General features: G+C 38.3%; 2 protein-coding genes across 2 annotated transcripts; one reads left to right on the top strand and one right to left on the bottom strand.

Annotated features, from left to right (window-relative positions):
* The first annotated feature begins 2779 nt into the window (after positions 1–2779).
* On the top strand, positions 2780–8335 carry LOC146632600 (DNA damage-regulated autophagy modulator protein 2-like). The gene is made up of 8 exons (XM_085354515.1): positions 2780–2918; positions 5564–5738; positions 5861–5928; positions 6037–6179; positions 6275–6452; positions 7056–7138; positions 7391–7483; positions 7811–8335. Exons 2-8 carry the CDS (start codon positions 5608–5610, stop codon positions 7943–7945), a joined length of 831 nt encoding a protein of 276 aa, XP_085210641.1. The 5' UTR covers positions 2780–2918; positions 5564–5607; the 3' UTR covers positions 7946–8335.
* Positions 8336–14020: 5685 nt separating this feature from the next.
* On the bottom strand, positions 14021–22844 carry lg5h6orf89 (linkage group 5 C6orf89 homolog). The gene is made up of 8 exons (XM_085353402.1): positions 22277–22844; positions 20038–20304; positions 19589–19754; positions 18598–18746; positions 17965–18116; positions 17370–17505; positions 16962–17085; positions 14021–16678 (listed from the first exon to the last, which is right to left on the bottom strand). The coding sequence occupies exons 2-8, from the start codon at positions 20224–20226 to the stop codon at positions 16596–16598; spliced, it is 999 nt and encodes a 332-aa protein (XP_085209528.1). The 5' UTR covers positions 20227–20304; positions 22277–22844; the 3' UTR covers positions 14021–16595.
* Positions 22845–22871: the final 27 nt, after the last annotated feature.

Raw genomic sequence — 22871 nt, forward strand, 5'->3', positions numbered from 1 at the left:
AGCTGATTAGCATTAGAAAAGCTGAAATAATACCTCAACTGAAGCCAATTGTACTAAATGCACTAAATGTGCACTGTTACAAGAATATTTTTCTTTCTATTGTTTTCTATTATTTTAAGTTAAGCAGGACAGAGTTCTTTTAAAGAAAGATTTACTTATATTCTCAAAAGTTAAGCATGACAGGCTTCTGTTTAAGAAAGAGACCTGTTTTACTGTGTTAATGTTGTCATTTTGAGCTACAAAAAAATGGCTAAATGATCATTTGTTTCACATGTGTTCATATCACAAAGAATAGAATAGGATTTAAGTAGAACATATCTACTTAAATCAACTTCAAGTCAAATGGTTAAAAAAAAGAGCTAGAAAATTCACCACACTGGGAAGGGTGAAGACAACTGGGTCGCCTGGCCCTGGCCACGAGGTGTCCCTTATTTATTTTTCAGGAAGTTGGCAACCCTACCCACAACCTTGTTGCAGTAAGGTGACCATGCAAACCACTGCACGGCCCTGATCTAATACAGGATTTCCTTGTTTCTTCTACAGCTACACAAACACCTTCTGGTGAAACACTGTCACCCAGTGGTGATATTAGTTCCTTTAAACGCCACACTTGCACAGTTTTTCATGCTACTAGAAAGCTTCCCAAAGGAGCTTGAAAGCCCCTCCTTGGATTTAGTTTGTCTCAGTATCTTCTGTCTTTTCATATAACTCCAGACTGAATATGCGAAGATCAGAGCTCAGTGGGATCCACCATCTGCTAAAGCTCCTTCTCCTCTTGTTGCTGAGTCGGGCAGTATGTTTGGGCTTTCTGTTGTGCTGCAGCGGGATTTAGGATCAGATGCTTCCCTGGAGGTTCTGCTTGATAGATCAACATCTAAAGTCTCTTAAGCCACAGAATTATGTGTCTGCTATGCAAACATGCACATAAATGACATAAATGAGATTAAATGCTGATTTCAAAATTCATATTTTTAATTCTCTGACTCCACTGGAGTAGATTTACATGGCAACTCAAAATCCATCTTATGTTGCTATAAAACTTTTCTCCCTTTAAACATTCAAAGCCTAAGTGATCATAAGTGAAAACCCAATTACAGCCTTTTAGATAAAATCCAAAAGAAATTCTTTGGTTAATACTTTTTGATCAGTGATTATTAGAATGATTGTTTTACCCTGACTGAAATAGAAAAATTTAAAAACCAGACTTGCACATTCTGAGAGCACAGAATTAAGATTAGTTGGAAAACTAGAAACAACACACAGCAAAATAAAGAAAAAATAAAAAAAAAAAGTCTGAGAGTTCAAATAAACCCTCCCACAGATTGTATATGGGAACCGCTATTGCTGGGTTAAAGTAACACTTATTAACACCATCTGAATTCGAATGCACACCAGTTAGTTCACCTGTTCCACCATCCAGGTGTTGTTTTTCCCACCATGAGTTTGACATTGAACTTAGCTAGGAACAGAGCTTCTGTGCACAAAATACTGCTCTGAACATGAGGTGTCCAAGGACTGTTGGTTGTACCATACAGCCATCTGGCACAACATAGAAAAATTAGTCTGGACCCTGTAAGACGTTTGAACATCAAAGGGCTTCAAAGCAACTCAAGTCATGATGTGTAACAGCTGTAAGTAAAATATTTTACTTTACTAAACACAAGCATCCCAGAAACCCTCCTGATGAAACCTGACTCTCTGATATCAAAAGCAGATCTCATCTCTCAGAAATATGTTATAGATATTATTGAAAACTAACATCTCATTGGCAAAGTCTGTTTGAACAAAGCTGAAATTTATTTTATCTGACATGTCAGACTGAATAACTCTAAAAACAAATTACAATACCTTTAACAGGTAAGGACTCCCATTGATAGAATGATTTGTGGGTAATTTCACTTTAGGTTCTTTTTCTATGATGCAAAAATATTTTACTTTACTAAACACAAACATCCCAGAAACCCTCCTGATGAATAACTATAAACGTCAGCACTCCAAATCTTCTTCAGAGAACCTGCCACCTTATAAACGACCAACACTAAGTAAGACAGCTGCTCCATTACTTCCTCAAGTTTGCCATAGTGTATGAATCAACACTTTTTTATTTGGCACGGAGTTGTTATAACATTTGATGCCCTCATGCAGACCTCCAATTTATCTGGACTTGAGACCAGCAATAGGAGTACACCAGCTGGTGACCTCCTAAGGTAGGTTGTCCATGGGCTACTAAAACTGACTTGAATGAGAAATAAATGGGAATATTTAAGCTGTCACACCAACTATCTGCCCTGTCTATCCTGGTCACTCCAAGTGAAAATCTTAACATCTTCACCTCTGCCACCTCCTGTCTTTAGGTTAGTGCCACTGTCACCAAACCACACATCACAGTAGGTCTCACCAACATGCTGTAAACTTTTCCTTTTGTGCTTTATGCTGTCCTTGAAATTTGTTTCCACACACGCCACACACACTCTTTTTTTTTTTTTTTTTTTACCTCTCTTCACACTGTCCATTGCTTTGGAAAATGAAATAAAATCAATAAAGAAAAATAAAATCGAATAACATCACATAGATATTTAATGCATTTAATATTTTAGCTGTTCATGTACTTATTTATGTTTGAGTTTAAGAGCTTTTGAGTGTATGTCCTTAATGCCTACAAGCTCGCCTGCGAGTCAAAATTCAGGAGGTAAAGTAATATTTGTGGCTTCTGACAGGCGCATGCGCAGTTTTCAGTAAGGAACTCGAATGTTGTAGGCGCTTTAAAAAGTTTATATTATAAATGAGAGTCGGTTCCTTTTTCCGGCGATTACGGTGATTACCGGAGGTCTGAGAAGCTGCTTCGGGGTGTGAAACGAGTGACTGGAGCAGTTTTGTGCGCGCTGGGGGGGTTATGGTCGCAGGAGGACTCGAGTAACGTGAGTGTCATTATGTTGAAGTAGAGAAAAACTGACTTTCTCTCTGCGATTGTTGGTTCCTCGCTGTAGCAGCTGTCTGCTTCAAGATAGAAAACTTTAAAGTAAAGATGTCCTATTCAGCAAATTCATTAGTGAAGGCTACTTAACGAAGCTAACTTTAGCTGGCTAACTAGTTGCTATAAATTTTATGATTTTAGCCATGCTTTAGCCATCTTTTAGCCATGTTTTGTAGACGTCTCTGTCAGTATTTGTTGGCTTTATGTTGCCAGTTTAGCTCCATGCTTTGTTTTGGTCCTTCTGTCTGTAGGTGGCTCTTTATTTTCACGTGTAAATAAATACGTGCGTTCATTTGCAGCTTAATGTGTTGTCAAACGCCTTAAATAGTCTATTTTTACAGTGCACTTTGGTATTGAAACGTCTCCCCTGTGAGATATTTTCACTTTGTTTCGCTTCCTCAGTGAGAACAAGGGAATTTCCTGCACTCATGTTTGTACCCTAACACATTTTTGTCTCTCACGAGTCATGCAGTAACTCACATGGGCTTACCTGGATATTTTCTTTTTAAAAATTCCATCCTGGTGTATTGGTTATTTTTTGTTAAACGAAAGTCTGGTGCTATATCAAAACACATTTTGTATATTCTAAGCTAGCTCCCAGTAAAAATTAGCATTTTTTTGTGCATCTCATCATTATTGCTAAGAGGTTGTGTGAAATAATAATTAAGATCTTATATCATAGTCTTTGTACACTTCTGCATTCCCTCTTTCTCACCTGGTAGCTGTGATTTCACTCATCTACCTGCCCTTCAGTGAAAATGGCATGTTGCACAAAACTGGGCAAAAACAGTATAAACTGTTACCTGTTATTATTCAAGGGTTTTTACTGAAACTTACTTCTTCAAAAGTACGTTTTTAGAAAATAAGTAGCAGAATTTTACTGCAGAATAATCCAAAATACAATACAACTTAATTATATTTGTATATATTTAATAAAATTATTATAATAATTATTGATTTGGGTTTTTGGTGAGGATGCACCTTTAAATCTGTATTATTTTTTTTTTAGTTATATCTAGTAAACTACATTTAATAAAAATGCTGGCCATTGTCTCTATATGTGGGATGGGAGGACTGAGGATAAAAATCATGTCCATGTCGTTATTTGGGTCACACTATTACAAACATGAAAGTGTTGTTCTTTAAACTTTACAGGTAAAAAAAATGACACGATGGCTCTGGGCCACTAAAAAAAAAGTATGCTGGGCATGTTGAACAACCAGCTGCTGGGATATTTTGGTTAATGCTGGTGTATGCGTTTAATTTACTGAGTGCTTCTCCTTCTAAAATTGTAATCTAGTTTTGTTATTTCTTAGACATTAAAAGCCATATAACTGACTTTGGCTGTTTTTGTGTGGGGAAGTGTTATGTTGAACAGTGCTTTTATATCAATATAAATATGTTGTTAACTGATTAAGGTTCAGATTAATTTCTTTTAAACATTTCAGAAAGACACAGCTGATGATATTTTGTTTTCTTTAAACAAACTAATAATATCCCGTTTAGACAAAGTAAAGGATGCATTCGAAAAATATCGTATTAATGTTTATTTTCTGTATTAGAAGTACCAAAATTACATTTACTTCCCTGTGAATGTGCATATATACATTTCCTTACTGAATACAAAATGTCTCCTCCATAACTGAAAGGATTCACTTCAGGTCTATTTTAATCATCCTGGTTTACATCATCATTGGACCAGAACAGGTTTCCAAACCAGTTGTGTTGTAACAATCTGTCTCATGAGTTCTTGAACATTTTTTTTACTTCCTGCTTTCAACAGAAGGGTTATGACTCGGTCACAAACAATGATCAAAGCACTTTTTTTTCAGATCACTTAAATCACAATCTCAAATAGGAGAATGTAACCCCACTTAAACTCTTTCACATGCAAAAACAAACAAAATGATTAGAAACATTCGTCACTGGGTGCATGTACATCTTCACAGTTACTTGTGCATGTGAAAGCATTACTCAGTATCTGGACATATCAGTGTAAAAATACAGTAGAGTTGGGCTGTTTTTAACAAGATATTCACCCTCTTTGGACTCTTAACAAGTTAAAGTTTAATATTTAAAGTTAATGATGTTGTTATGAGATCAAGTCAGGCTGAAATCCAAGCAGAATGGCTTTTTTTTTCTTTTCTGTAACCTAGTTTGACCATCAATATAATAGGATATATGATAGTTTCAATATTGAAACTGCACGTTTAATGGCTGTTACATTAAATAACACATAAAACATCCAAAATTTCAAAAAGTGCTTTTTGGGTAAACTTTAACAGGCCGTGTCATTGTGTGTGACAGGTGGCTGGTCAAAGAATGTTAGAGCATATGAAAGGTCTTGTTTTTACTCACATTTAGATATCAGGCTCACCTTTGCGAGCTGCAAGTCTTCCTGTGTTTCACAGTATAAATGTTCAATTTTATGTTGAGTGGTAAATGTGCTAAAGTAATGTTGCACAACTCCCCAGCTGATTCGCAGATCAGGTGGAAACTGACTTAGAAATTAAATGCATGAAATTATTAAAAAAAAAAAAAAAAGATGGAGTGCTCTCATAATAATGATGATGCTGATGTTTTGGACAGGGCACAGTGAATCAGCATCAGTGCACACATCCAGTGAGGGCGCCATGTGGTGGTTCCAGCAGGGAATGTGCTTCCTCCCTGCCGCTCTGGTCGTCTGGACGGCGGCGTCCTTCATCTTCCCTTACATCACGGCGGTGGTGCTGAGACACGTGGATCCTTTTGTGCCGTACATCAGGTCTGAACAAACACAGAAGAAATTTAAGTATTTTTGATGTTAAATAATAATTTATTGAACCTTTTGATCTGTTTAAGAAACAAACCAGACTTTTATAAACCAGCATTTGTTTGGTGTTACAGTGACACAGGAACGATGGCACCAGAGAGGTGTGTGTTTGGCATCATGATGGATGTGTCAGCCTTTTTAGGTAACACACACACACACGGCTCTATTCTGTAAAAATGGTGTAAACACACAGTCATAACAGTAAAAGTGCTCAAACACATAGTGTAGCTGATGGTTATTGTGCTTGCAGGTATGGCCACGATGTACGTGCGTTACAAACAGGTGGAGGCTCTGTTGGGTGTGGACGATCTCAAACTCCTCAGATTGAACTGCATCGGGCTCTGGGTGGGCTGGACCAGCTCCTTCGGGATGTGCGTAGTGGCCAACTTCCAGGTGTGTGCTGCTGCTGGTCTGGAATCATTTTCTACATGCTCAGGTTCTGACGCATCGATCGTGTTATCAGTGTATCTCTGTGTCTGTTTGAGCAGAAGACCACCATTTTCTACATGCACCTCGTGGGGGCGATTCTCACCTTTGGGTTCGGGACTCTTTACATCCTGCTTCAGTCGGTGCTCTCCTACTACATGCAGCCCCACATCCACAGCAGGACCATCTACCTGCTGCGCCTCTGCATCGGATTCTGGACCCTGGGCAACATCTTCAGCAGTATCCTTCGACCCTGTGTAGTCGTCATTTTTGCTTTAATCTAAAACAAGCAGCAAACTCGGGGCCTGAGAATGAAGCCAACAGAAGCAGTGCCTCTTGCTCCTCAGCCAACACACCCAAGTTGGCTGTTTCTTTGGCAAGTGTGCTTATAAAATACTCCAGAATTAGTCAGTTGAGCCATTGCACTGTTTTCATGCCTTTTCAAGCCTCTTTAAAAGTTTATGTTCCATAAAATTCAGTCAGTTACTTGGCAGTAATGTCAACTAACTGATTAATGCGTGTTGCACAAGTGCAGTACATCATGCTAACACGTGCTAGATGATAGTTTAGCAATAACCACCACTAAAGACACATTATACACAAAAATAATAAAAGCATATGCATGAATAGCTGCAAATGCATAAATACAACCCTTTAAAATGTTCTGGTGAAGCATTTAAATCCAGTTTTTCCTGTGAAAATATCACCAGGCAATCAGTCGAAGGGTAAATACCAAGGATGCAAAACATGCGGTCCATAATCGGCAGCTGCATCTGTCTTTTAGTCTGTTTGTTATATCCGATGTCCTGATGACTCTGAAAACAGTCCTCAACAGCCTATCAGTGTTTATATCTTCAGTCATCATGTACACCAGTCTGATAGGTGTCGACGTACCTCGCAAACTTCACTGGACTCCTGGAGAGACGGTCAGTAGTCTTCTGAGTGTGTTAGAAGGTTGAAAGTCATCAAAGTATTTTTTTTTAGTAGTTCTCAAGTCAAGAAAAATGTGTTTTACTGTATTAATTCTTCAATTTTTAAGGTTTTGTCAGCACCAACAGCCACAGAAGATCTTTGATTTTAGCCAGCAGCTCTGAGCAGATGAACTGCTCCCACTGGGACACAAATACTCTTCATTTAGTATTACCGCAGCATTCAAGCTTGTCCTCTTTTTCCTTCAGGGTTACACGGCTCACATTATCAGCACAATCTCTGAATGGTTTCTGGCCTTCTCCTTCATCAGCTTCTTCCTCACCTACATCAGAGATTTTCAGGTACTCTTTGTTTCACTCACAGCAGCTGCTGAAGGTCTTATTTGACAGATTTACTCGTAACATAACACAATAATGATCTCGGCCTTGCTCCGGGGGCTTAAAAAGGAAAGTCATTTAAGTGGAATCCTTTTTTTCCCTCCCCTTTGACTCAGCTAATAAGTTTCTGTACAGAACAAAGTAGCCCGTGTTGCTTCGGTCTAACTGAAATACCACAAATGATGCCACTGAAGAGTAAAAAAAGAAGAAAGCATTCCTTTTATGTCTGCATTTACAAAGACCCGCTTCCTAATCTTTTCTTCTTTTTTTCTTTCCTTCTTCGTAATAAAGAAAATAAATCTGCGAGCAGAGGTTGATTTGCAGAGCAGTCACCTGTACGACTGGACTCACGGGCACAACCCTGCATCACATCACAACAGTCGCGCACCCTCTGAAGTGTCTCCACTGCTGGCGGGAACAACATGATGAGAACAGGACTTCCTGCACCAATTTCTTTCTTTTTTTTCCCTTTATATTTTAATTTACATTTAAAGGCATTTTATAAAAGGTTTCTGACAGCTGTAGTGGTTCATAAAGAGTCAGTACGCACATACAGTGTCTCCTCCTAACATGTAGTCAGACATTAACGTTCGACTGTTATTCCATTATTTCTTTCTCTACCTCTATAATGTGGAAGTGAATTTAGTTTGAGTCTTAATAATCCACAGCAGGCAGATGTCATAGTAAATATATCACCGAGTCCTGGCAGCATTTATGGTCCCTCCACACTTTTTTTCTGTAGCATGATGAGCAGGAAACCAGAGAGACTAAACGGGTGTTAATATGGTTTTATTTTTTACCATTTTTAAAAGTCTTTTTTTTGCTTTATTTGAGTTTTTGTTATTTTTTTATATAATATGTGTGGTATCTGTAGAAGTTCAGATCAGTACATTCAGTAAACCTGCATGAAAGCTGCTTCAAGCTGGTTGTGTTGACAACTTTGACCAATTCAGTTAGTTAGGGTTGCCATTTGTATTGTTCCAGCTTTTCACTCCTGAAGCAAACATTTAATCTGAATTTGGTGAATAACCTTCTTTGAAATCAATATTACAAATCCGAAGAGTCGCACATCTCAGTTGTCCGTTTTTTATTTTTAGTGTGTGTGTGTGGACTCTTTGTGCCTTTACTCTGAAGACACGTGTTTGACTGGTGGTCCTACTCGCAAAGAGATTATCTTTGTGAACAACAAGGTTATTAATACAGATATAAAGGACATATCTTTAGTTTTAGTCTTTGTTAGTTTGGTCGGATTTGTCAACAAGATGTCTGATGAGGTTTTGGTGCTTTTGTTACTGAGACTTGGATATCTACATGACTGAGACTCACCTGCTTTTACAGTCTTTTGTTTTTATCTAGTCTGATTTTCTTAAATCTGTCTGGTGACTAAAACTTACACATTGAAATGGATAAAAAAAAATGAAACTGACATGAGAAAACCTGCTCTGGAAGCTAACCAAAGAAACAAACTTTAAGTAAAAATGAAAATTAACTAAAAAAACAAAAAATTACTCTTGCAAACCACACATTTGAAAACCATCAGACAAACAGAAAAAACACTGAGAATCATGCAGATTGTGAGGCTTTCTTGAGAGAATCCTCCAAATATGTGGGGAAAACCAGAGTGCTGGCAGGTATCCCATTACCTTCCTTGTATAGGGTTCGGTGGAGAAAGAAATCAGAATCAGAATACTTTATTAATCCCGAAGGAAATTAGGGTTACAGCAGGCAGCCCGCTAATGGCGCATGCTAAATCAAACTAAATAAAAACCTGTCTGACTGAAGAGAGAAAACTAAGAGGAGAGATTTTTTTTTATTATTATTATATGACCTGGTCAACATGAAGCTTTTGCACTTTTCTGTCAAACTATGTAACCGCTTTGCACTTTTTATCATTACTCTTTCAAAAAAAAAAAAAAAAAGGTATTCATGTTCATTTATGAATCATTACTGCTGTTCCTTCAGCAGTCTCTGGAGTCATTAGATGGAAAACTACTGTTTAAATCTAAGTCAGTCTGTTTGTATTTGAGTTGAGCTGCCGGCTTGTTCAGTTCAGCAAACATTAAGTTTCATTCAGTCGTGTTTGGCTGGTGTCAATAAAAAAATAACAATGCAGTTATGTTATCAGAAGCTAACCTGTAGTGTGCCACTGAAATGATTTTGATCACTGAAAGTGTAAAAACATTCCTAAAGAAAGACTTTTATAACTTGGTTTCTAAATAGTAAAATTTTAAAAGAATTTTATCCTTTACATTCTTAGTTCATTGTATCTGTTTTGGGATATGTTGTTTCCTGGTTACTTTAAAGGTGCGCTGTTCAGGTCTTGTTGAGGAAAAAAGGTTTACTGTCGGTGTGACACTCTAAAGCGCTCAATTTATTATTTTACTATCTTTAAACAATATATTTTTGTGTCTCCTGACACACTACAGATGGCACTTCCTTGCTGTCAGTTAACATGTGATATGTTCTCATATCATATCATATCTACAAATATATAATCAAACAAATATATAGTCTGAGAACGAGCTTCTAACTTTAAACCCTTGTTTCCCCTCTGTACTGTGGCATCTGATGTGCATTTTTATACAAAAACTAATAAAGCTGCACTTGTGTTTCAGTACTTTACATAAATGTAAACTTCAGTTCTGTCTATACAAATATTTTGATATAAATAAATATGTAAATATACTGCTGTTTTCTAGTCTTTTTTTAGTGTTTTATTAAGAGAAAGACTGGGCATGTAAATAATCCTAAATTCAAATCTGAGGGGTTTAACTTCTCATGGTGGAAAAAAAAGCTTTTTAAAAGCTTTCACCACCAGGGGGCAGCATTTTCAGTGTTTTGAGGCTGTGCCACCAAAGTACAGCCCAGGGGTCCGTTCTTCGTACCTCGCTTACTACATCCAAGATCAAATCATCGCGCCAACTTTGAGCTCGCTATTCCGGTTCTCCGAACACACCTGTTGTTGACGATTAGTACAGCTGGATGAAGTAATGTGAGATCACTGGGTGGCTTAACAGGGGCTACGCATCGATAGTAGAAACATTGATCGGCAACCCTTTGATTGGTCGGCGAAAATGTCGAAGGAGCGCGCTCGGTATTTTTCGGCAGCAGAGCAAGAACTCTTGATTGAGGGATTTCAGGAGTTTCAGAGTGTAATTAAAACGCAAGGGAACACTGCAAAGGCTGCAAAAGCAAGGAGAGAGGGCTGGCAGAAAGTTGCTGACAAATTAAACTCGTAAGTAATTTATTATATTATATGACATCATATCATATTATATTATATCATATTATATTACATTATATCCTCTTTCACATTAGAGCCACAACAGGACCCACTAGAACATGGGAACAAGTAAAAGTGAAATATAAGAATATTCTACAGAATGGTAATATTTATCACTTATATTGCTTTTAGTCTCTTGAAAAGAGACCCTGAAATAATCTGTTTGTTTGTGTATAACAGCAACCAAGAAAAGGGCAGAGCAAAAAAAGACAGGTGGTGGTCCTGCACCCCCTCGTCACACCCCGGCAGAGGAGCTGGCCCTAGGGTTGAATGCCACCAGACCCATTGTTGAGGGCATCCCTGGGGGCAGCTCTTCCTTAGACCAGCAGCCGGGGCGCAGTAGCAGCAGCACCTTCATAACTGGTAAATGAGCTCATAATTCTATTTGTACAATGTAAAATATTTGGTTGTTGCCTTAATTAACATGCTTTTTGTACTTTGACATTTATTGACATTGTGGGGTTTTTTGTGTGTAGTTTTACATAACACTCCATCACTTTTACCTGTTCCCATGCAAGGGGTGACTGAAGCATGCACAGTAAGTTGGGAGATATATATATCTTTTTTTTTTTTAATTATTTAGACCAATAGGCTGTACCACATCCCTTTGTAACACCATTTTGTTTCCATTGCACAGGACAGTGACGCAACCCTGTCAGATGACTGTGGTTTGGAGGAAGTCCCTGTAAGTTCATGCAAAATTTGGCCTGAATTTCTATCTACTTGTGTACTTCTATGTGTTTCTGACTGCAGTATGATTTGCAGGCAAAGAGGCCGGCAGAGAGGCCTGATACAGAGGTGGGCAGTGTTGTAATTAATTTTACTTCCTATATGACATGTATTGACCGTTAAATGTTGTCTCTACAATTGAAACAGGGTGACATTCGTTTGCTCTATAAGAGAAGTCTCCAGCAAAAAATGGAGTATACTGAGCTGAAGAAACAAAAGCTTCTAAGTGAAATTGAACTTCAAGCTCTAATGAGGCAAAAACTTCAACTAGAAATCGAGTTGCTTCAAAAGGAACTTCAGAGTACGTGACACAGTATATATGATTTTTTTTTTCCAGGCAAATGATGACTGGCTTTTTTTTGATGAGACAGAAAAAGATGCTCAAATAAATTTCAATGAAAAATATGTTTTGTCATGTTTTTAATATTCGAAATTGTGTTGCACAATTCCCTTCCCAAATCCACCTTCGCTTTTATAGCCGTGGTCTCTCATCTTGATTACACAAAGTAATTTACTATTACTACTCTAAAATATGAATTACATCTGAAATAATCAAATACATGAAATAGAATGATTAATAGTAAATTTCCCTTTTTTTAGGAAATGACCTGTATGTATCTGTATGAAATCAATGAAAGGATCAAATACTGCATTATCTTTAGTTACATTGATAATATTTATTTATGGTAAAACAGTGGTAAAATATCGCTGTTGCTTTCGTATACATGAAGCGGACATACCTGAGTGGCCGCGATCTAATCCTGTTTACATAAAGTAAACCTGCTCCCGAGCAGGTTTACGCTTACGGATCTGTTGCTATGACAGCAAGTCCCAGATGAGCTTCGGAGAACCGAACGATCCAAGATCACACGAAATCGTCAACAATCAAATCCAGCTAACTTACTTAGCGAGGTACGAAGAACGGACCCCAGATTAATATGCTGCTGAGAATATAGCCCAGACGAAGCATATAGTATAGCTTTTATTTTGGAAAGAGCCATTTCTCTGTAATAAACTCTCATGGGTGATTTCTCGATCAGATAGATTAGGTTTAGATTATTATTTTATCCCTTTGTTGTTTCAGCAACATTAAATTTAAAAACTGTAAGTTTGAGTTAAAATGTATATTTATAATTTTAATAAATGACAAATTAAAAAAGCGTGAATATTTTTTTGTATCGAAAAAATATCGAACCGTGACACCAAAATATCGAACCAAACCGTGAATTTTGTGTATAGTTGCACCCCTAATATTAATACTGCGTAGATGCAGGGGAAGGATTATTTACTCTTGTGGGGCAAAACGTTTAATCAGAGATTTCCAGAAAGACAAAGCTGCTTCTTCCAGCTCCAGCTGATGATTCTAACCTGCAAAGAGTTTAACACATGCTGTGACTTGGAAGTAACATAATATTGAAACAATGACCAATCCACACTTACCAAACCACAAAGCCTCTGTTGATGTTCTGTACTTCCTCTGGGTCTGAGGTCAGATTATATCACTGATGGCTGGATAAATATTGTAAGAACTTGTGTGGTTAGTATCGTGAATCACTGACTTCAAATGTACATTTTGTACACGCAAACTATTGGAGACACCAAAAAGTAAATGTCAGAAAGTGAGATTTACTACAGCACTGCTCTTTGCATTAGTTAGCTATAAACTGCACAGCTAATGTAAGTCTACTTCTCCTGTAAGGTCCTTCAAAGGTACCACAATGTTGTAAAACGGGCCAAATCTGAATTAAATAATGGATTTAAAGCAGGATTATTTGGATGTGACATGTAGAGCAGTTTTCTTGGCAAACCTTACAAATGCTTAAATGTTGACAAAATATTTAAATTAGACCTATTAATCATACTCATTTTTACTTTCTTTCATATATATTCAGAGGTTATGTACTAGTATCTCTGGGTTAAGGTTTTCAGACTTAACTTTTCCTTTCCTACTGTTAATTTTTCAGTCTAATTCTAAAACCTTTTAAAGTTTTTTGATTTTTGAAACTAGATTTAGGCCATTGGTCTGGAAATACATGTATTCAGTTGCAGTGATGTCATCTCCTAATATGGGAATTTAAGGCCCAGAAGCCCCACCCATCTGCTGTTCTGTTTTGGAGGGGCAGCCAATCAGAAGACTGTTGGTTCAGATGGATAGGATTCAAAATAGAGGCTGAACTGATCCGGTGTAGTACAACAATGAGGATTATATTTAACTGTGAATCATCCAAGCTACTCTAGTGCAGTTCAAAAATGACTTTTGGAGATGACAATGAGCATACCAGATCACCTGTAGTTATTCTATTTTGTCTGCCACCCTTTCTTCTGGATAAGCAGAAGAAAATGGGTGGATGGGCTTTTGTCTGCAAGACTTTTTTTTGTTTTGTTTAATTTTCTTCACAATTCCTACAATTCCCCATAAAGTTCAGACTCAACTTTTTAACTTTTAAACAAAGTGTCCACACAGATGGAAGCATATAATACACGATAAGTTTTAATTTCCTCATAAAAGTGTTACATCTCTATGCAAAGCAAACATTTCAAAAGATGCAGCCCCTGACTTAGCTTCAGCTGCTTTGCTGGAAATGTAAAACTCTTAAACAAGCTGAGGGAGTTCATCTTTAAAATGCAGAAACTTTGGCAAACTTACTTGACATTATTCAGACTTTTAAACCCTGATAAGCACAAAATATATCCTCCGCTCTTGCTCTGTCTGTGCTAATGATCCCATGTAATAATCAAAAATATAATATTACAACACTTTATTATTAAAATTAATGGTTCAATTTCTATACAGCCATAACAATAAATAGCGACAATGAAATTAGAGAAGCAGCTTTTGTCTGTGTTATCAATAAAATGTCTCCCGTCTGCTGCTGTGTGGTGCCTTAGTGTTGCAAACTGGATGTTAAAGGGCCAGCTCACCCATATATTCTCTCACAGGTCTAAAACTTGAGTTGAGGCAGAGATGGCTCATAATCTAATAATCAGGTTAAAAACACTTTTGTAAAATGCTAAAATGTGACCAAAAAAAGAAAGTTTAAAAACTTTTTCAAGAGAGTTTGAAAAGAACGAGAATCGCAGTGTTATGTTTACATTTGGCAAAAACATGAGCCAAAACAATTCATTTAAATTAAGCCTTTCCCAATTTTCCTTGTTTTCCACCATATTTATTGTTAAAATGAAGGATGCTCACATTAAAAGTGGCCAATTTTCAAATAAGGATGCCTATATATATATCCACGTCATTTTCATTTCTTCTACTCTAAGATCTCTATGATGTCAGTAAGAAGGGGTAGGGCTGTGCGATATGACCAAAATCTCATATCCCGATATAAGAATTCTATCGTCCGATAACGATATAAATCACAAAAATGTAACATTTTCTGTAAATTCTGAATCTCGGGCAGCTCAACTTGCGGGAAGTGTTTCCAGGCGGGCGTTGCGTACCTGGACTCGAGTGTTTTAACTGATGCATGAAACTATACTTTTTTTAGACATTTATTTTTTAGCACCTGACGGCTCGTTTTTGCTTCTCATCCGTAAATATTCTAGATCTTTCACGTGATTCAGTTTATTTTGAAAAGTCTCAACAGGATCTTGAGCTTTATTGTGAAAGGTTTATGTGGAAATAACGACAACGCATAAAAACAAGCGCTTGTCTGTCTGTAGTGTGGTTATATTAAATATAAGAGAAAGAGAGAACTTTAAGAAATTAATATAACCACTACAGTGACCATAATGAAAAAATATTGCCGTAAACAGTTTATTTTGCGACACCACGAAACAAACAATAGCGTAAAATGCAACGATAGACGTTTTTTATAACATCATCATCCGATATATATCGTTATATCGAACAGCCCTAAGATGGGGTAACTCTAATATCCTCTTACTGATACTAGAACATAATGGGTCCACTTTGAAAAAAATTACCCAAAATACAGAAAAACTAAAACGCAGTTCAAATGACAGACTGTTTTAGGTACTACGATATGTAACTGAGAATATCATAGTTTTAAAATTTGGGGTGAACTGTCCCTTTAACATAATCAAAAGAACCAAATAAAGGGCAGAAGCGTCACAACAGATGGCAATTATTTTCTTTTGTTTCTGGGTTTGCTCCTGCACTGAGCAGCTCGATGAGTTTTTCCTCTCAGCACCATCTGAGTTTGTTAGCGGCTGGAAGTTCTGATCATAGTCCGGCTCTTTTACCACATCCACATGAATCCAAATGACGCCAAAGTTCCTTTAAAGTTCCCAGAAAGTGCAAAAAAGCAGGTGTTAGAGGGAGAAGAAGAACGGGAGCTGTGGGGCATCCCCTGCGTTGCTACTGGTTCTACTTTGATTACTCCCAGTTTCATTTTAGATCAATCAGCTATTACAGATTAAAAAGCCACAAAGTTTAAGTGAATCCAGCCTGGGGTCGGCTGCACACGGCCAATATACAAAGCACTAATTTTGTATCTCATTGTTCTTCCGTTGTACATGGTGCTTGGGTTGTCTCTGGCTGACCAATCAGCTGTGAATCAATATCTGAAACCACAAGTCTCTTAAGAGGACTCCATTTAAAAGTCATTTTTCATAAATTTGACCCTCATCACTGTGAAGAGTCACACATGAAGACATTTTTCTGGCTTTGACACAAAATATAACTTTGTTTTCTCCAACCAACAAGGACAACAGCAGATATTTTAAAATCACTGAACGAGTCGGAGGTGTTGGCGGTGATTCAGAGACCTGGGACCGGGCACACTAAAGAGAAACAAAGATTTCTTTTGTTTGTTCTTTTTTTATTTAGATATCTGTGTGGAGCTATGGCACGAGATTACGTTCAGCTGGTAAACTAAATGAGTCACTTTTCAGTCCTCAAACCTCCATGTGTGCAGTTGTTCCAGCTCTCTGAGGATGATGTAAGGAAAGAAGGGGTACCAGGAAAAAGTAATAATAATAAAAGGTTGGGACTTTGTAAGGCATCAGTGGGCGGAGCTGGAGCAAGGCAGATGATCTCCATGTCACGCCTCAGTCCTGAACTCCGCCCTTCTTCTCTTGGCGCCTCCTGAAGTTTTAAAATGTCGACCCGCCACAGATGATGTTCTGGCCTCGACCCGGAAAGAGCTCCATCTGCCAGTACCGGGGGTCAGCGTACACTGTGCAGGTCAAAGGTCAGAGGGGACAACAAATCATCAATAGGTGCTCAGTGTGGCTTCAGCAGCTACACAAAACATTAACTGCTTTGATTTTAATTTGTCAGATTAAACATTAATTTATTAATGTTTAATTTGACAAATTAAACATTAATGAATTAATAAACTATATAAAGTCCTAACAACAAAAACTATATTTTAACTTTAAAAAAAAATAAAAAAAAATAATTATCTGTATTTCATCTGCTGTCCATGTGTAAAAATGTGCAGGTGCAGCAGGTGTTACCCATGTCTCCCGGCGTCAGCCACAGGTTGAAGGAGCTGCAGTGTTTCTGGCAGCGCTGAACGGGCAGAACTCGAACAGTTGGCAGCCCCTCGCCCACCACCAGCCAGCCCAACACCCTGACACCCTGAAACCCAAACGGCAGCTTACAACAAAGAAAGCTGAAAGGTGTGTTTTTGTAGTTAAATATTATCGAGGACAAAACGTCACTGAGGCGCTACAATCACAACTGCACAACCTCACACTTCAGCTGCTTTAACTTAATACTACTACTACTACTACTACTAATAATCCATTTTTTTCTTTATTTTTACCGTTTTTACTGTTTACTCTCTGCATCCATAACGATAATTAGCGTGGTGTTTCCTCCGCGATTGGAATATGAACAAATATGAACACAGTTGGACTCACCTTGCTCTGAGAGTTTGTGCTGTGGGTGACCAGGCAGCGCTGCAGGATGGTCCCGGCGCTGTCCAGCAGAGGGCAGAGCTCAGCCTTCGGGAAGAGCCACCTCAGCACCTTCTCCCTGGTCCCAGAGCTGAACCGCCTACAGGGACAGAAGTAATATGCACAACTACAACCACACAGACTGTATCCAGATATAATTAATGGTCACAGTGATGTCAGCTATTGGTTTTTAACGTCCAGTTTTAGGGTCATAGGGTCAGCGATCTGACAATTACAAGGCTGGCTCGCTCTAAAACCTACTCTAGCATAGGGTGGACTTAACTTCCTCTTTTGAATGTAATTGAGACCACAATTTACAAAGGTCAAAGATCACAGGGGTAGTACAAAGATTTGTCTAAAAGTGTAGTAAGTATACTTTTTACAGGTAGATGTGTTGCACCCAGCATTTTATTTATTACACAGTATGCGTCCGCATGTAGATGTTTTAGTGGCACAACAATCTGATTCTGACCTCTTCAAGTATTAAATTAGTAAGTATTTTCCAGTGGTTTGGGTTAGTACTGAGCAAATGGAGCACTACTTTAAAAATGCTAAGTACCAGAGCAACGTGAAGTTGGCAGGTCCCTGAGGGAGGCCGAGATTGTGGTTGTGCAGACCGTCCTCCTCCTCCAGCAGAATGGACATGGAGCCCGAATGAGCCAGGTAGAGCTCCTCGAGCTGCTGCCGCTGGACGCTGAGGGACTCCCCGCCCTAGAGAGAGCAGCATGGACAAATGGAAATAAAGATGAACAAACTGTTTTGTTTTGTTTTTTTATTCAAACTGAATACTGTTTACAGGGCATGTGATTTTACAGGTCTGCTGTTGACTTTTTCCTAGTGTGACAAGTGTCTTACACACATTCTTTATCTCTTGAGATCTGTGTGAGCGGCTCCCACAATATGCATGCGTCATTTGTTCAGCACAGTAGATGCAGTTATCATGATGATCTTAAGTTTTTGAAGTGTTTGTAGTAATAAATAAATAAATTCTTTGGAAAGGAAAATGCTCACGTGCACATTTCAGAAAGACAGAGGCTACGCTAATAACAGAGTCCAAATTAAACAAGTCAAATCCTTTAAATGGCACCACTGGCACACACGGTGGTGTTTACAGACATTTTAAACAGGTTCTCTATCAGGAATATGACACAAGGCTCTTTAGATGGCCACCGTGACAGCGTTGACCTCTGACCTTCAGCAGGACAAGCTGAGGACCTCGTCGCAGAGTGACAGTCCCTCTGAGGCTCTCAGGGACTTCCAACACTGAGGAAATCTCCGCACAGCCTGAACAGTTGACTAGATTTTGCCTGAGAGCGCCAGCGCTCCACCACTCATGGAAACCTGCAGCACACAAATAAACACTTAAGAAATGCATATTTACAGGCTGGTCTGAAACAAACAAACAAACAAACAAGCTTTGGGCTCTAAGGATAGCTTCATTCTTGACAGAGCTGTCAGTGCTGTGCTACTGGAAAGTGAATTTCCCAGAGGAACCCACCCGAGGGATTAATAAAGTTTCATCTAATCTAACTGCATGGGTTGATTTAATTTCTCCTAAATAAGTCACCTGTTTGGATTTCTTTTAAAGACCTATAGTCTGACGGATGTCATCTCCACTAACTCGAGTCATTGAAGTGGTTCATGTTTATGGTGCCTTTAGGGACATTTTTACTGGAATTAGTTTACTGCCCTAAAATTCTAGTATGTTTTATTTTACTTTGTTTGTTACAGTGATTAGCAGATAGCACTGTCTGTGCACTGCCCCGTAAAGTTTATGCATACAGCTTACAGGTAGGCACTCAAGTCAAAGATGTTATAATGATGAAACAGTTTTATTAAGTGTCCCTGCAAGTAACAGCATGCATAAACACAGGTCTGCCCCTAAGCAGAGATGCAAAAAAAAAAAAAAAAGTGTTTCTCCTTTTTGGTTTCAGTTTTTTCTCAAATGGAGAACAAGTTTACGGAACAGTCATGTTTGCTGCTGCACACAAACGTCAAATTTAATTTAAACTGAAACGTCAAATATCTTCTGGATTGGCATATCCCAACTACAGCTCTCTGCTGAGGTGCTGAAATGAATCGTGCAATCCTAGGGTAATAAGGACTTTCTCGTTAGTAGGAAACGTTGGATTTTGTTTGTGTACGCATGTTTGCGACAGAACAAAAACTGAAACAACTCACACCTTGCAGGTTGTACTTCTTGGCGATGGGTAGGGAAAGCAGGCGGACATGGCTGAGAGGGGACGACCAGTTATAGCAGCCCAGATTGACCAGTCCCAGCTGGGGAGCATTCTGGGGGTAGGTGAAGGCCAGCACCACCACCAGCAAGAAGCCAACAGCCACCACAAACTGAAGAGACAACACAAAGACTTTGCAACTCAGACAAATGTCTCCTTTATCAGGACAGCACATGAATAACCGTCTGTGAAGCGTAAACCTATTTTAGAGCAACAAAAAGAGCTGAGTCTTCTACAAAGTAAACTTATTGGATTTTCACACTTTAAATCTATCTTAAAACAGTCTTTCAAACTAATTACCAACACTACTGAACTAAAATTAAAACTAAGCCTCTCTAGTGTCAAAGGTCTTCAGTATTAATCTGTTTCAGCAATGTAGTAATTTATATGTGGACCTTGATGGTGGCTCTCAGGATGGGAAACTGTGGGGGCTCTCTTCTGGGCTCGTTGGTCTCCAGGACCTGCTTGATGAACCTCTCGATCTCCCTCTCCGACATTCCGTAGCGGTAACCCGACTGACGGAGGATGTCGATACTCTCGGACAGTTTATCATAAATACATGGCTCGCTCATCGTTGTCCCCATGATGCCGGCAGTGGCGACAGCTTCTTAGTCAAACGTGTCGAATTTCGGTTGCTAAAAGCTCTTGGAGCATGGCGTCACCTGTGAAATAAACCAAGGGTCAGCTGACATGTCACAGCTTTCAGCACTAGCAAGTTACCATCACTGAAGGTGCAGATGATGTGGAAATACTTCTATGTTTAATCTGAATGTGGCTGAAGGTTGCCCACTTGGCCACTCACACAAACATGTTTGTTCTTCCAGACACTGTCACAAATCTTTCAAATGAATTTCTGGCTTTCATAACTAAAACATATTTTACAATATCATCCTTACTATCATCTTGATTTGTGAGATTAATACGCTGGATTTATTATCGTCATGCACAGTTGCAAAAATTATTTGACTTATTAGATCAGCTCTGCATGACTCTCAAAAGGTCCAGTACAAGTCGCAACTTGTACTCTACAAAAACTACTATAGAGCATCATTTATTAATAAACTTAAAGAAAATGGGGGTGCACCTTCTTTGACATAAAAATGCATACACTCTGACCAAGCCACAGCTTTTATTGATTTTTAAGAAGCTCGGTTGAGATCATCTGTGTGCCATATTCTCTTGTGTCAGTTCTACACGGACTTTGGCACCAGTTACAGATAACTTTGCAAAACAGCCCTGTTTTGATAACATGAGGTTGGTGGCAACATTTACATTTGCAGCACTTCAAAAATGCCCGTTAAGAATGTTGCATGTATAATTTTTGAACTTCTTTTTCCTTACAGCAAGAATTAAAAACCCCACAGTGACAAGTACTTCTTTTACCATTCATTTCAAATGAAGGGTATATGATCTCTAAAGTCCTGTTCACAGACTTTCGAGATTTCGAACATTTAAATAGGTTCTCTTCACTATTTACTTGTGTATTTGTTTGTTTATTGCTATCTGATCATAATGAAACAAGTGGTTCTTTCCAAAAGAAAGGGTGCAGGCCAAAGCAATGGCTTGCATACGATGCACCCCACATACATAAAACAAGGTTTAACCATCCAGAAAGTAACATTACAACAGAAAATATTACCAGATAGCCACAGTGTCAAAGCTGGAATCTGAGACTTGCACTTGTGGATCAGGACAATAATTAGAAACATGCAACCAAAACGTCCAAAAAAACAAAACAAAAAACATTAAAAAGGTTTTGAAGTATCCTAGGCAAAGTCCAGGCTTAAGATGTTTTGGTTTGACCTTAAAAAGGCTTTTTGTGCTTGAAAACCCAGAATTAAAACAATTTTGTCAATAAGGGTGGGCCACGGTGATGTGAAACACTCATTGCCAGTCATCACAAATGACTGCAAAGACAGCAGCTCTTGCTGCCAAGAGTGGCAAAAACAATCAGCTTTAGGGCAATTACTTTTTACAAAGGGTCAGGCGGGTTTGTGTAGCTTTTTCAGTTTATAAGTTAAACCATCATTTAAAAACTGTATGTTTTATTGACTTGGGTTTCATTTGTTTAATATTAAAATTTAAAAACAAAGTAAAACACATCAAAAAGGAAAAAAAAAGTGGACCCACACAGACTGTCCAGTGTAGGTAAACTGATAAATATTTCTCACTTATTTATGTTCCATAATAATATCTATACGAAAATAAAACGACAAGCTACTATTACATATTACAGTGCAAATTCAGTTTCAGTGCGAACGTAATATCAGACTGAGACTCGGGAGTTAAATCCCCACAGTGTTTAGTTCTGCTTTTCACTCGTCGTTGTAAATAACAAGTAAGAGTTGACGCTCATGTTGGTGTCTAACGTTCAGGAAACTAGTTTTCTCTCCTTTTTTATCTTTAATAACTACGATCAGTGCAGCTGCTACGGCCAGAAAACGCATGTAAATGTTAAATATAACACTACCTAATTTATTCGTTAATTTGACTAAAGCATAAACCCATCATATTATTTGATATTAATAAAAACAAAACCCCAAAACGTTTTTACCGTCCTGCCAGCAGCAGCATACTGACAGGTTAGCTCGTCTCTGCGAGCTTTCACATTACGAGCAGAAACCTCAAACTCACCTCAAAGCGAGATCCACCACTCAAAAAGTTTAATTTTCCATCCCCGGTGTTTTTAAAAATAAATTAATAAATAGGGTTTTTAAAAGTGACCTAGCTAGGTAGCTAATGAGCTACATTCGCCTTCTCTTCCGCTTCTACCTTTTCTTCTTCTTTATTGGGCGAACGTCAAAAAAGCGCCACCAGCTGGTATGGAGTTTGGGTCTGGATTTAAATATTGCATTATCCATCAATTCTCTTCGGGGTCGCTGGAGTCTATCCCAGCTGTCTTAGGGCAATTTTGGAATCGCCAATTAACCCGCCCCCAACGTATTCGGACTGTAGGAAGAAGCCTGAGAGAACCAACGCAAACGGGGGAGAAGATGTAAAAACTCCTGATGGTGGAAGTGAACTCAGGACCTTCTATGCTGTGAGGAAACAGTGCGAACCACTTAACTCCAGAAATATACGCAAATAGTTATACAGTACAACACTTTCACCCAAAAATTTTACTGAAGCAAAAATATATTATTTAAAAGTAGTGTATTCATAAGATAATGAAACACACTGAAACCACTTTGCACAAACTCGTTGCTTTGTAGCCAACCAAAAAGCAGAA

Source organism: Diplotaxodon limnothrissa, linkage group LG5 (assembly GCF_057381915.1).
Source record: "Diplotaxodon limnothrissa isolate DT_005_m linkage group LG5, D_limnothrissa_male_GT1.1, whole genome shotgun sequence".
In the NCBI taxonomy this organism is placed as follows: domain Eukaryota; kingdom Metazoa; phylum Chordata; class Actinopteri; order Cichliformes; family Cichlidae; genus Diplotaxodon; species Diplotaxodon limnothrissa.

Excerpts from the sequence above, each read along its gene's own strand:
- LOC146632600 (XM_085354515.1), top strand. The coding sequence starts at position 5,608 with ATGTGGTGGTTCCAGCAGGGAATGTGCTTCCTCCCTGCCGCTCTGGTC. Across the intron at positions 5,739-5,860 it reads CCTTTTGTGCCGTACATCAG|TGACACAGGAACGATGGCAC; the intron begins GTCTGAACAAAC and ends TTGGTGTTACAG. Across the intron at positions 7,139-7,390 it reads ACTGGACTCCTGGAGAGACG|GGTTACACGGCTCACATTAT; the intron begins GTCAGTAGTCTT and ends TTTTTCCTTCAG.
- lg5h6orf89 (XM_085353402.1), bottom strand. The coding sequence starts at position 20,226 with ATGGGGACAACGATGAGCGAGCCATGTATTTATGATAAACTGTCCGAG. Across the intron at positions 17,506-17,964 it reads GCCAACTTCACGTTGCTCTG|GCGGTTCAGCTCTGGGACCA; the intron begins GTACTTAGCATT and ends CTGTCCCTGTAG. Across the intron at positions 16,679-16,961 it reads GCTGACGCCGGGAGACATGG|TGTACGCTGACCCCCGGTAC; the intron begins GTAACACCTGCT and ends TGACCTGCACAG.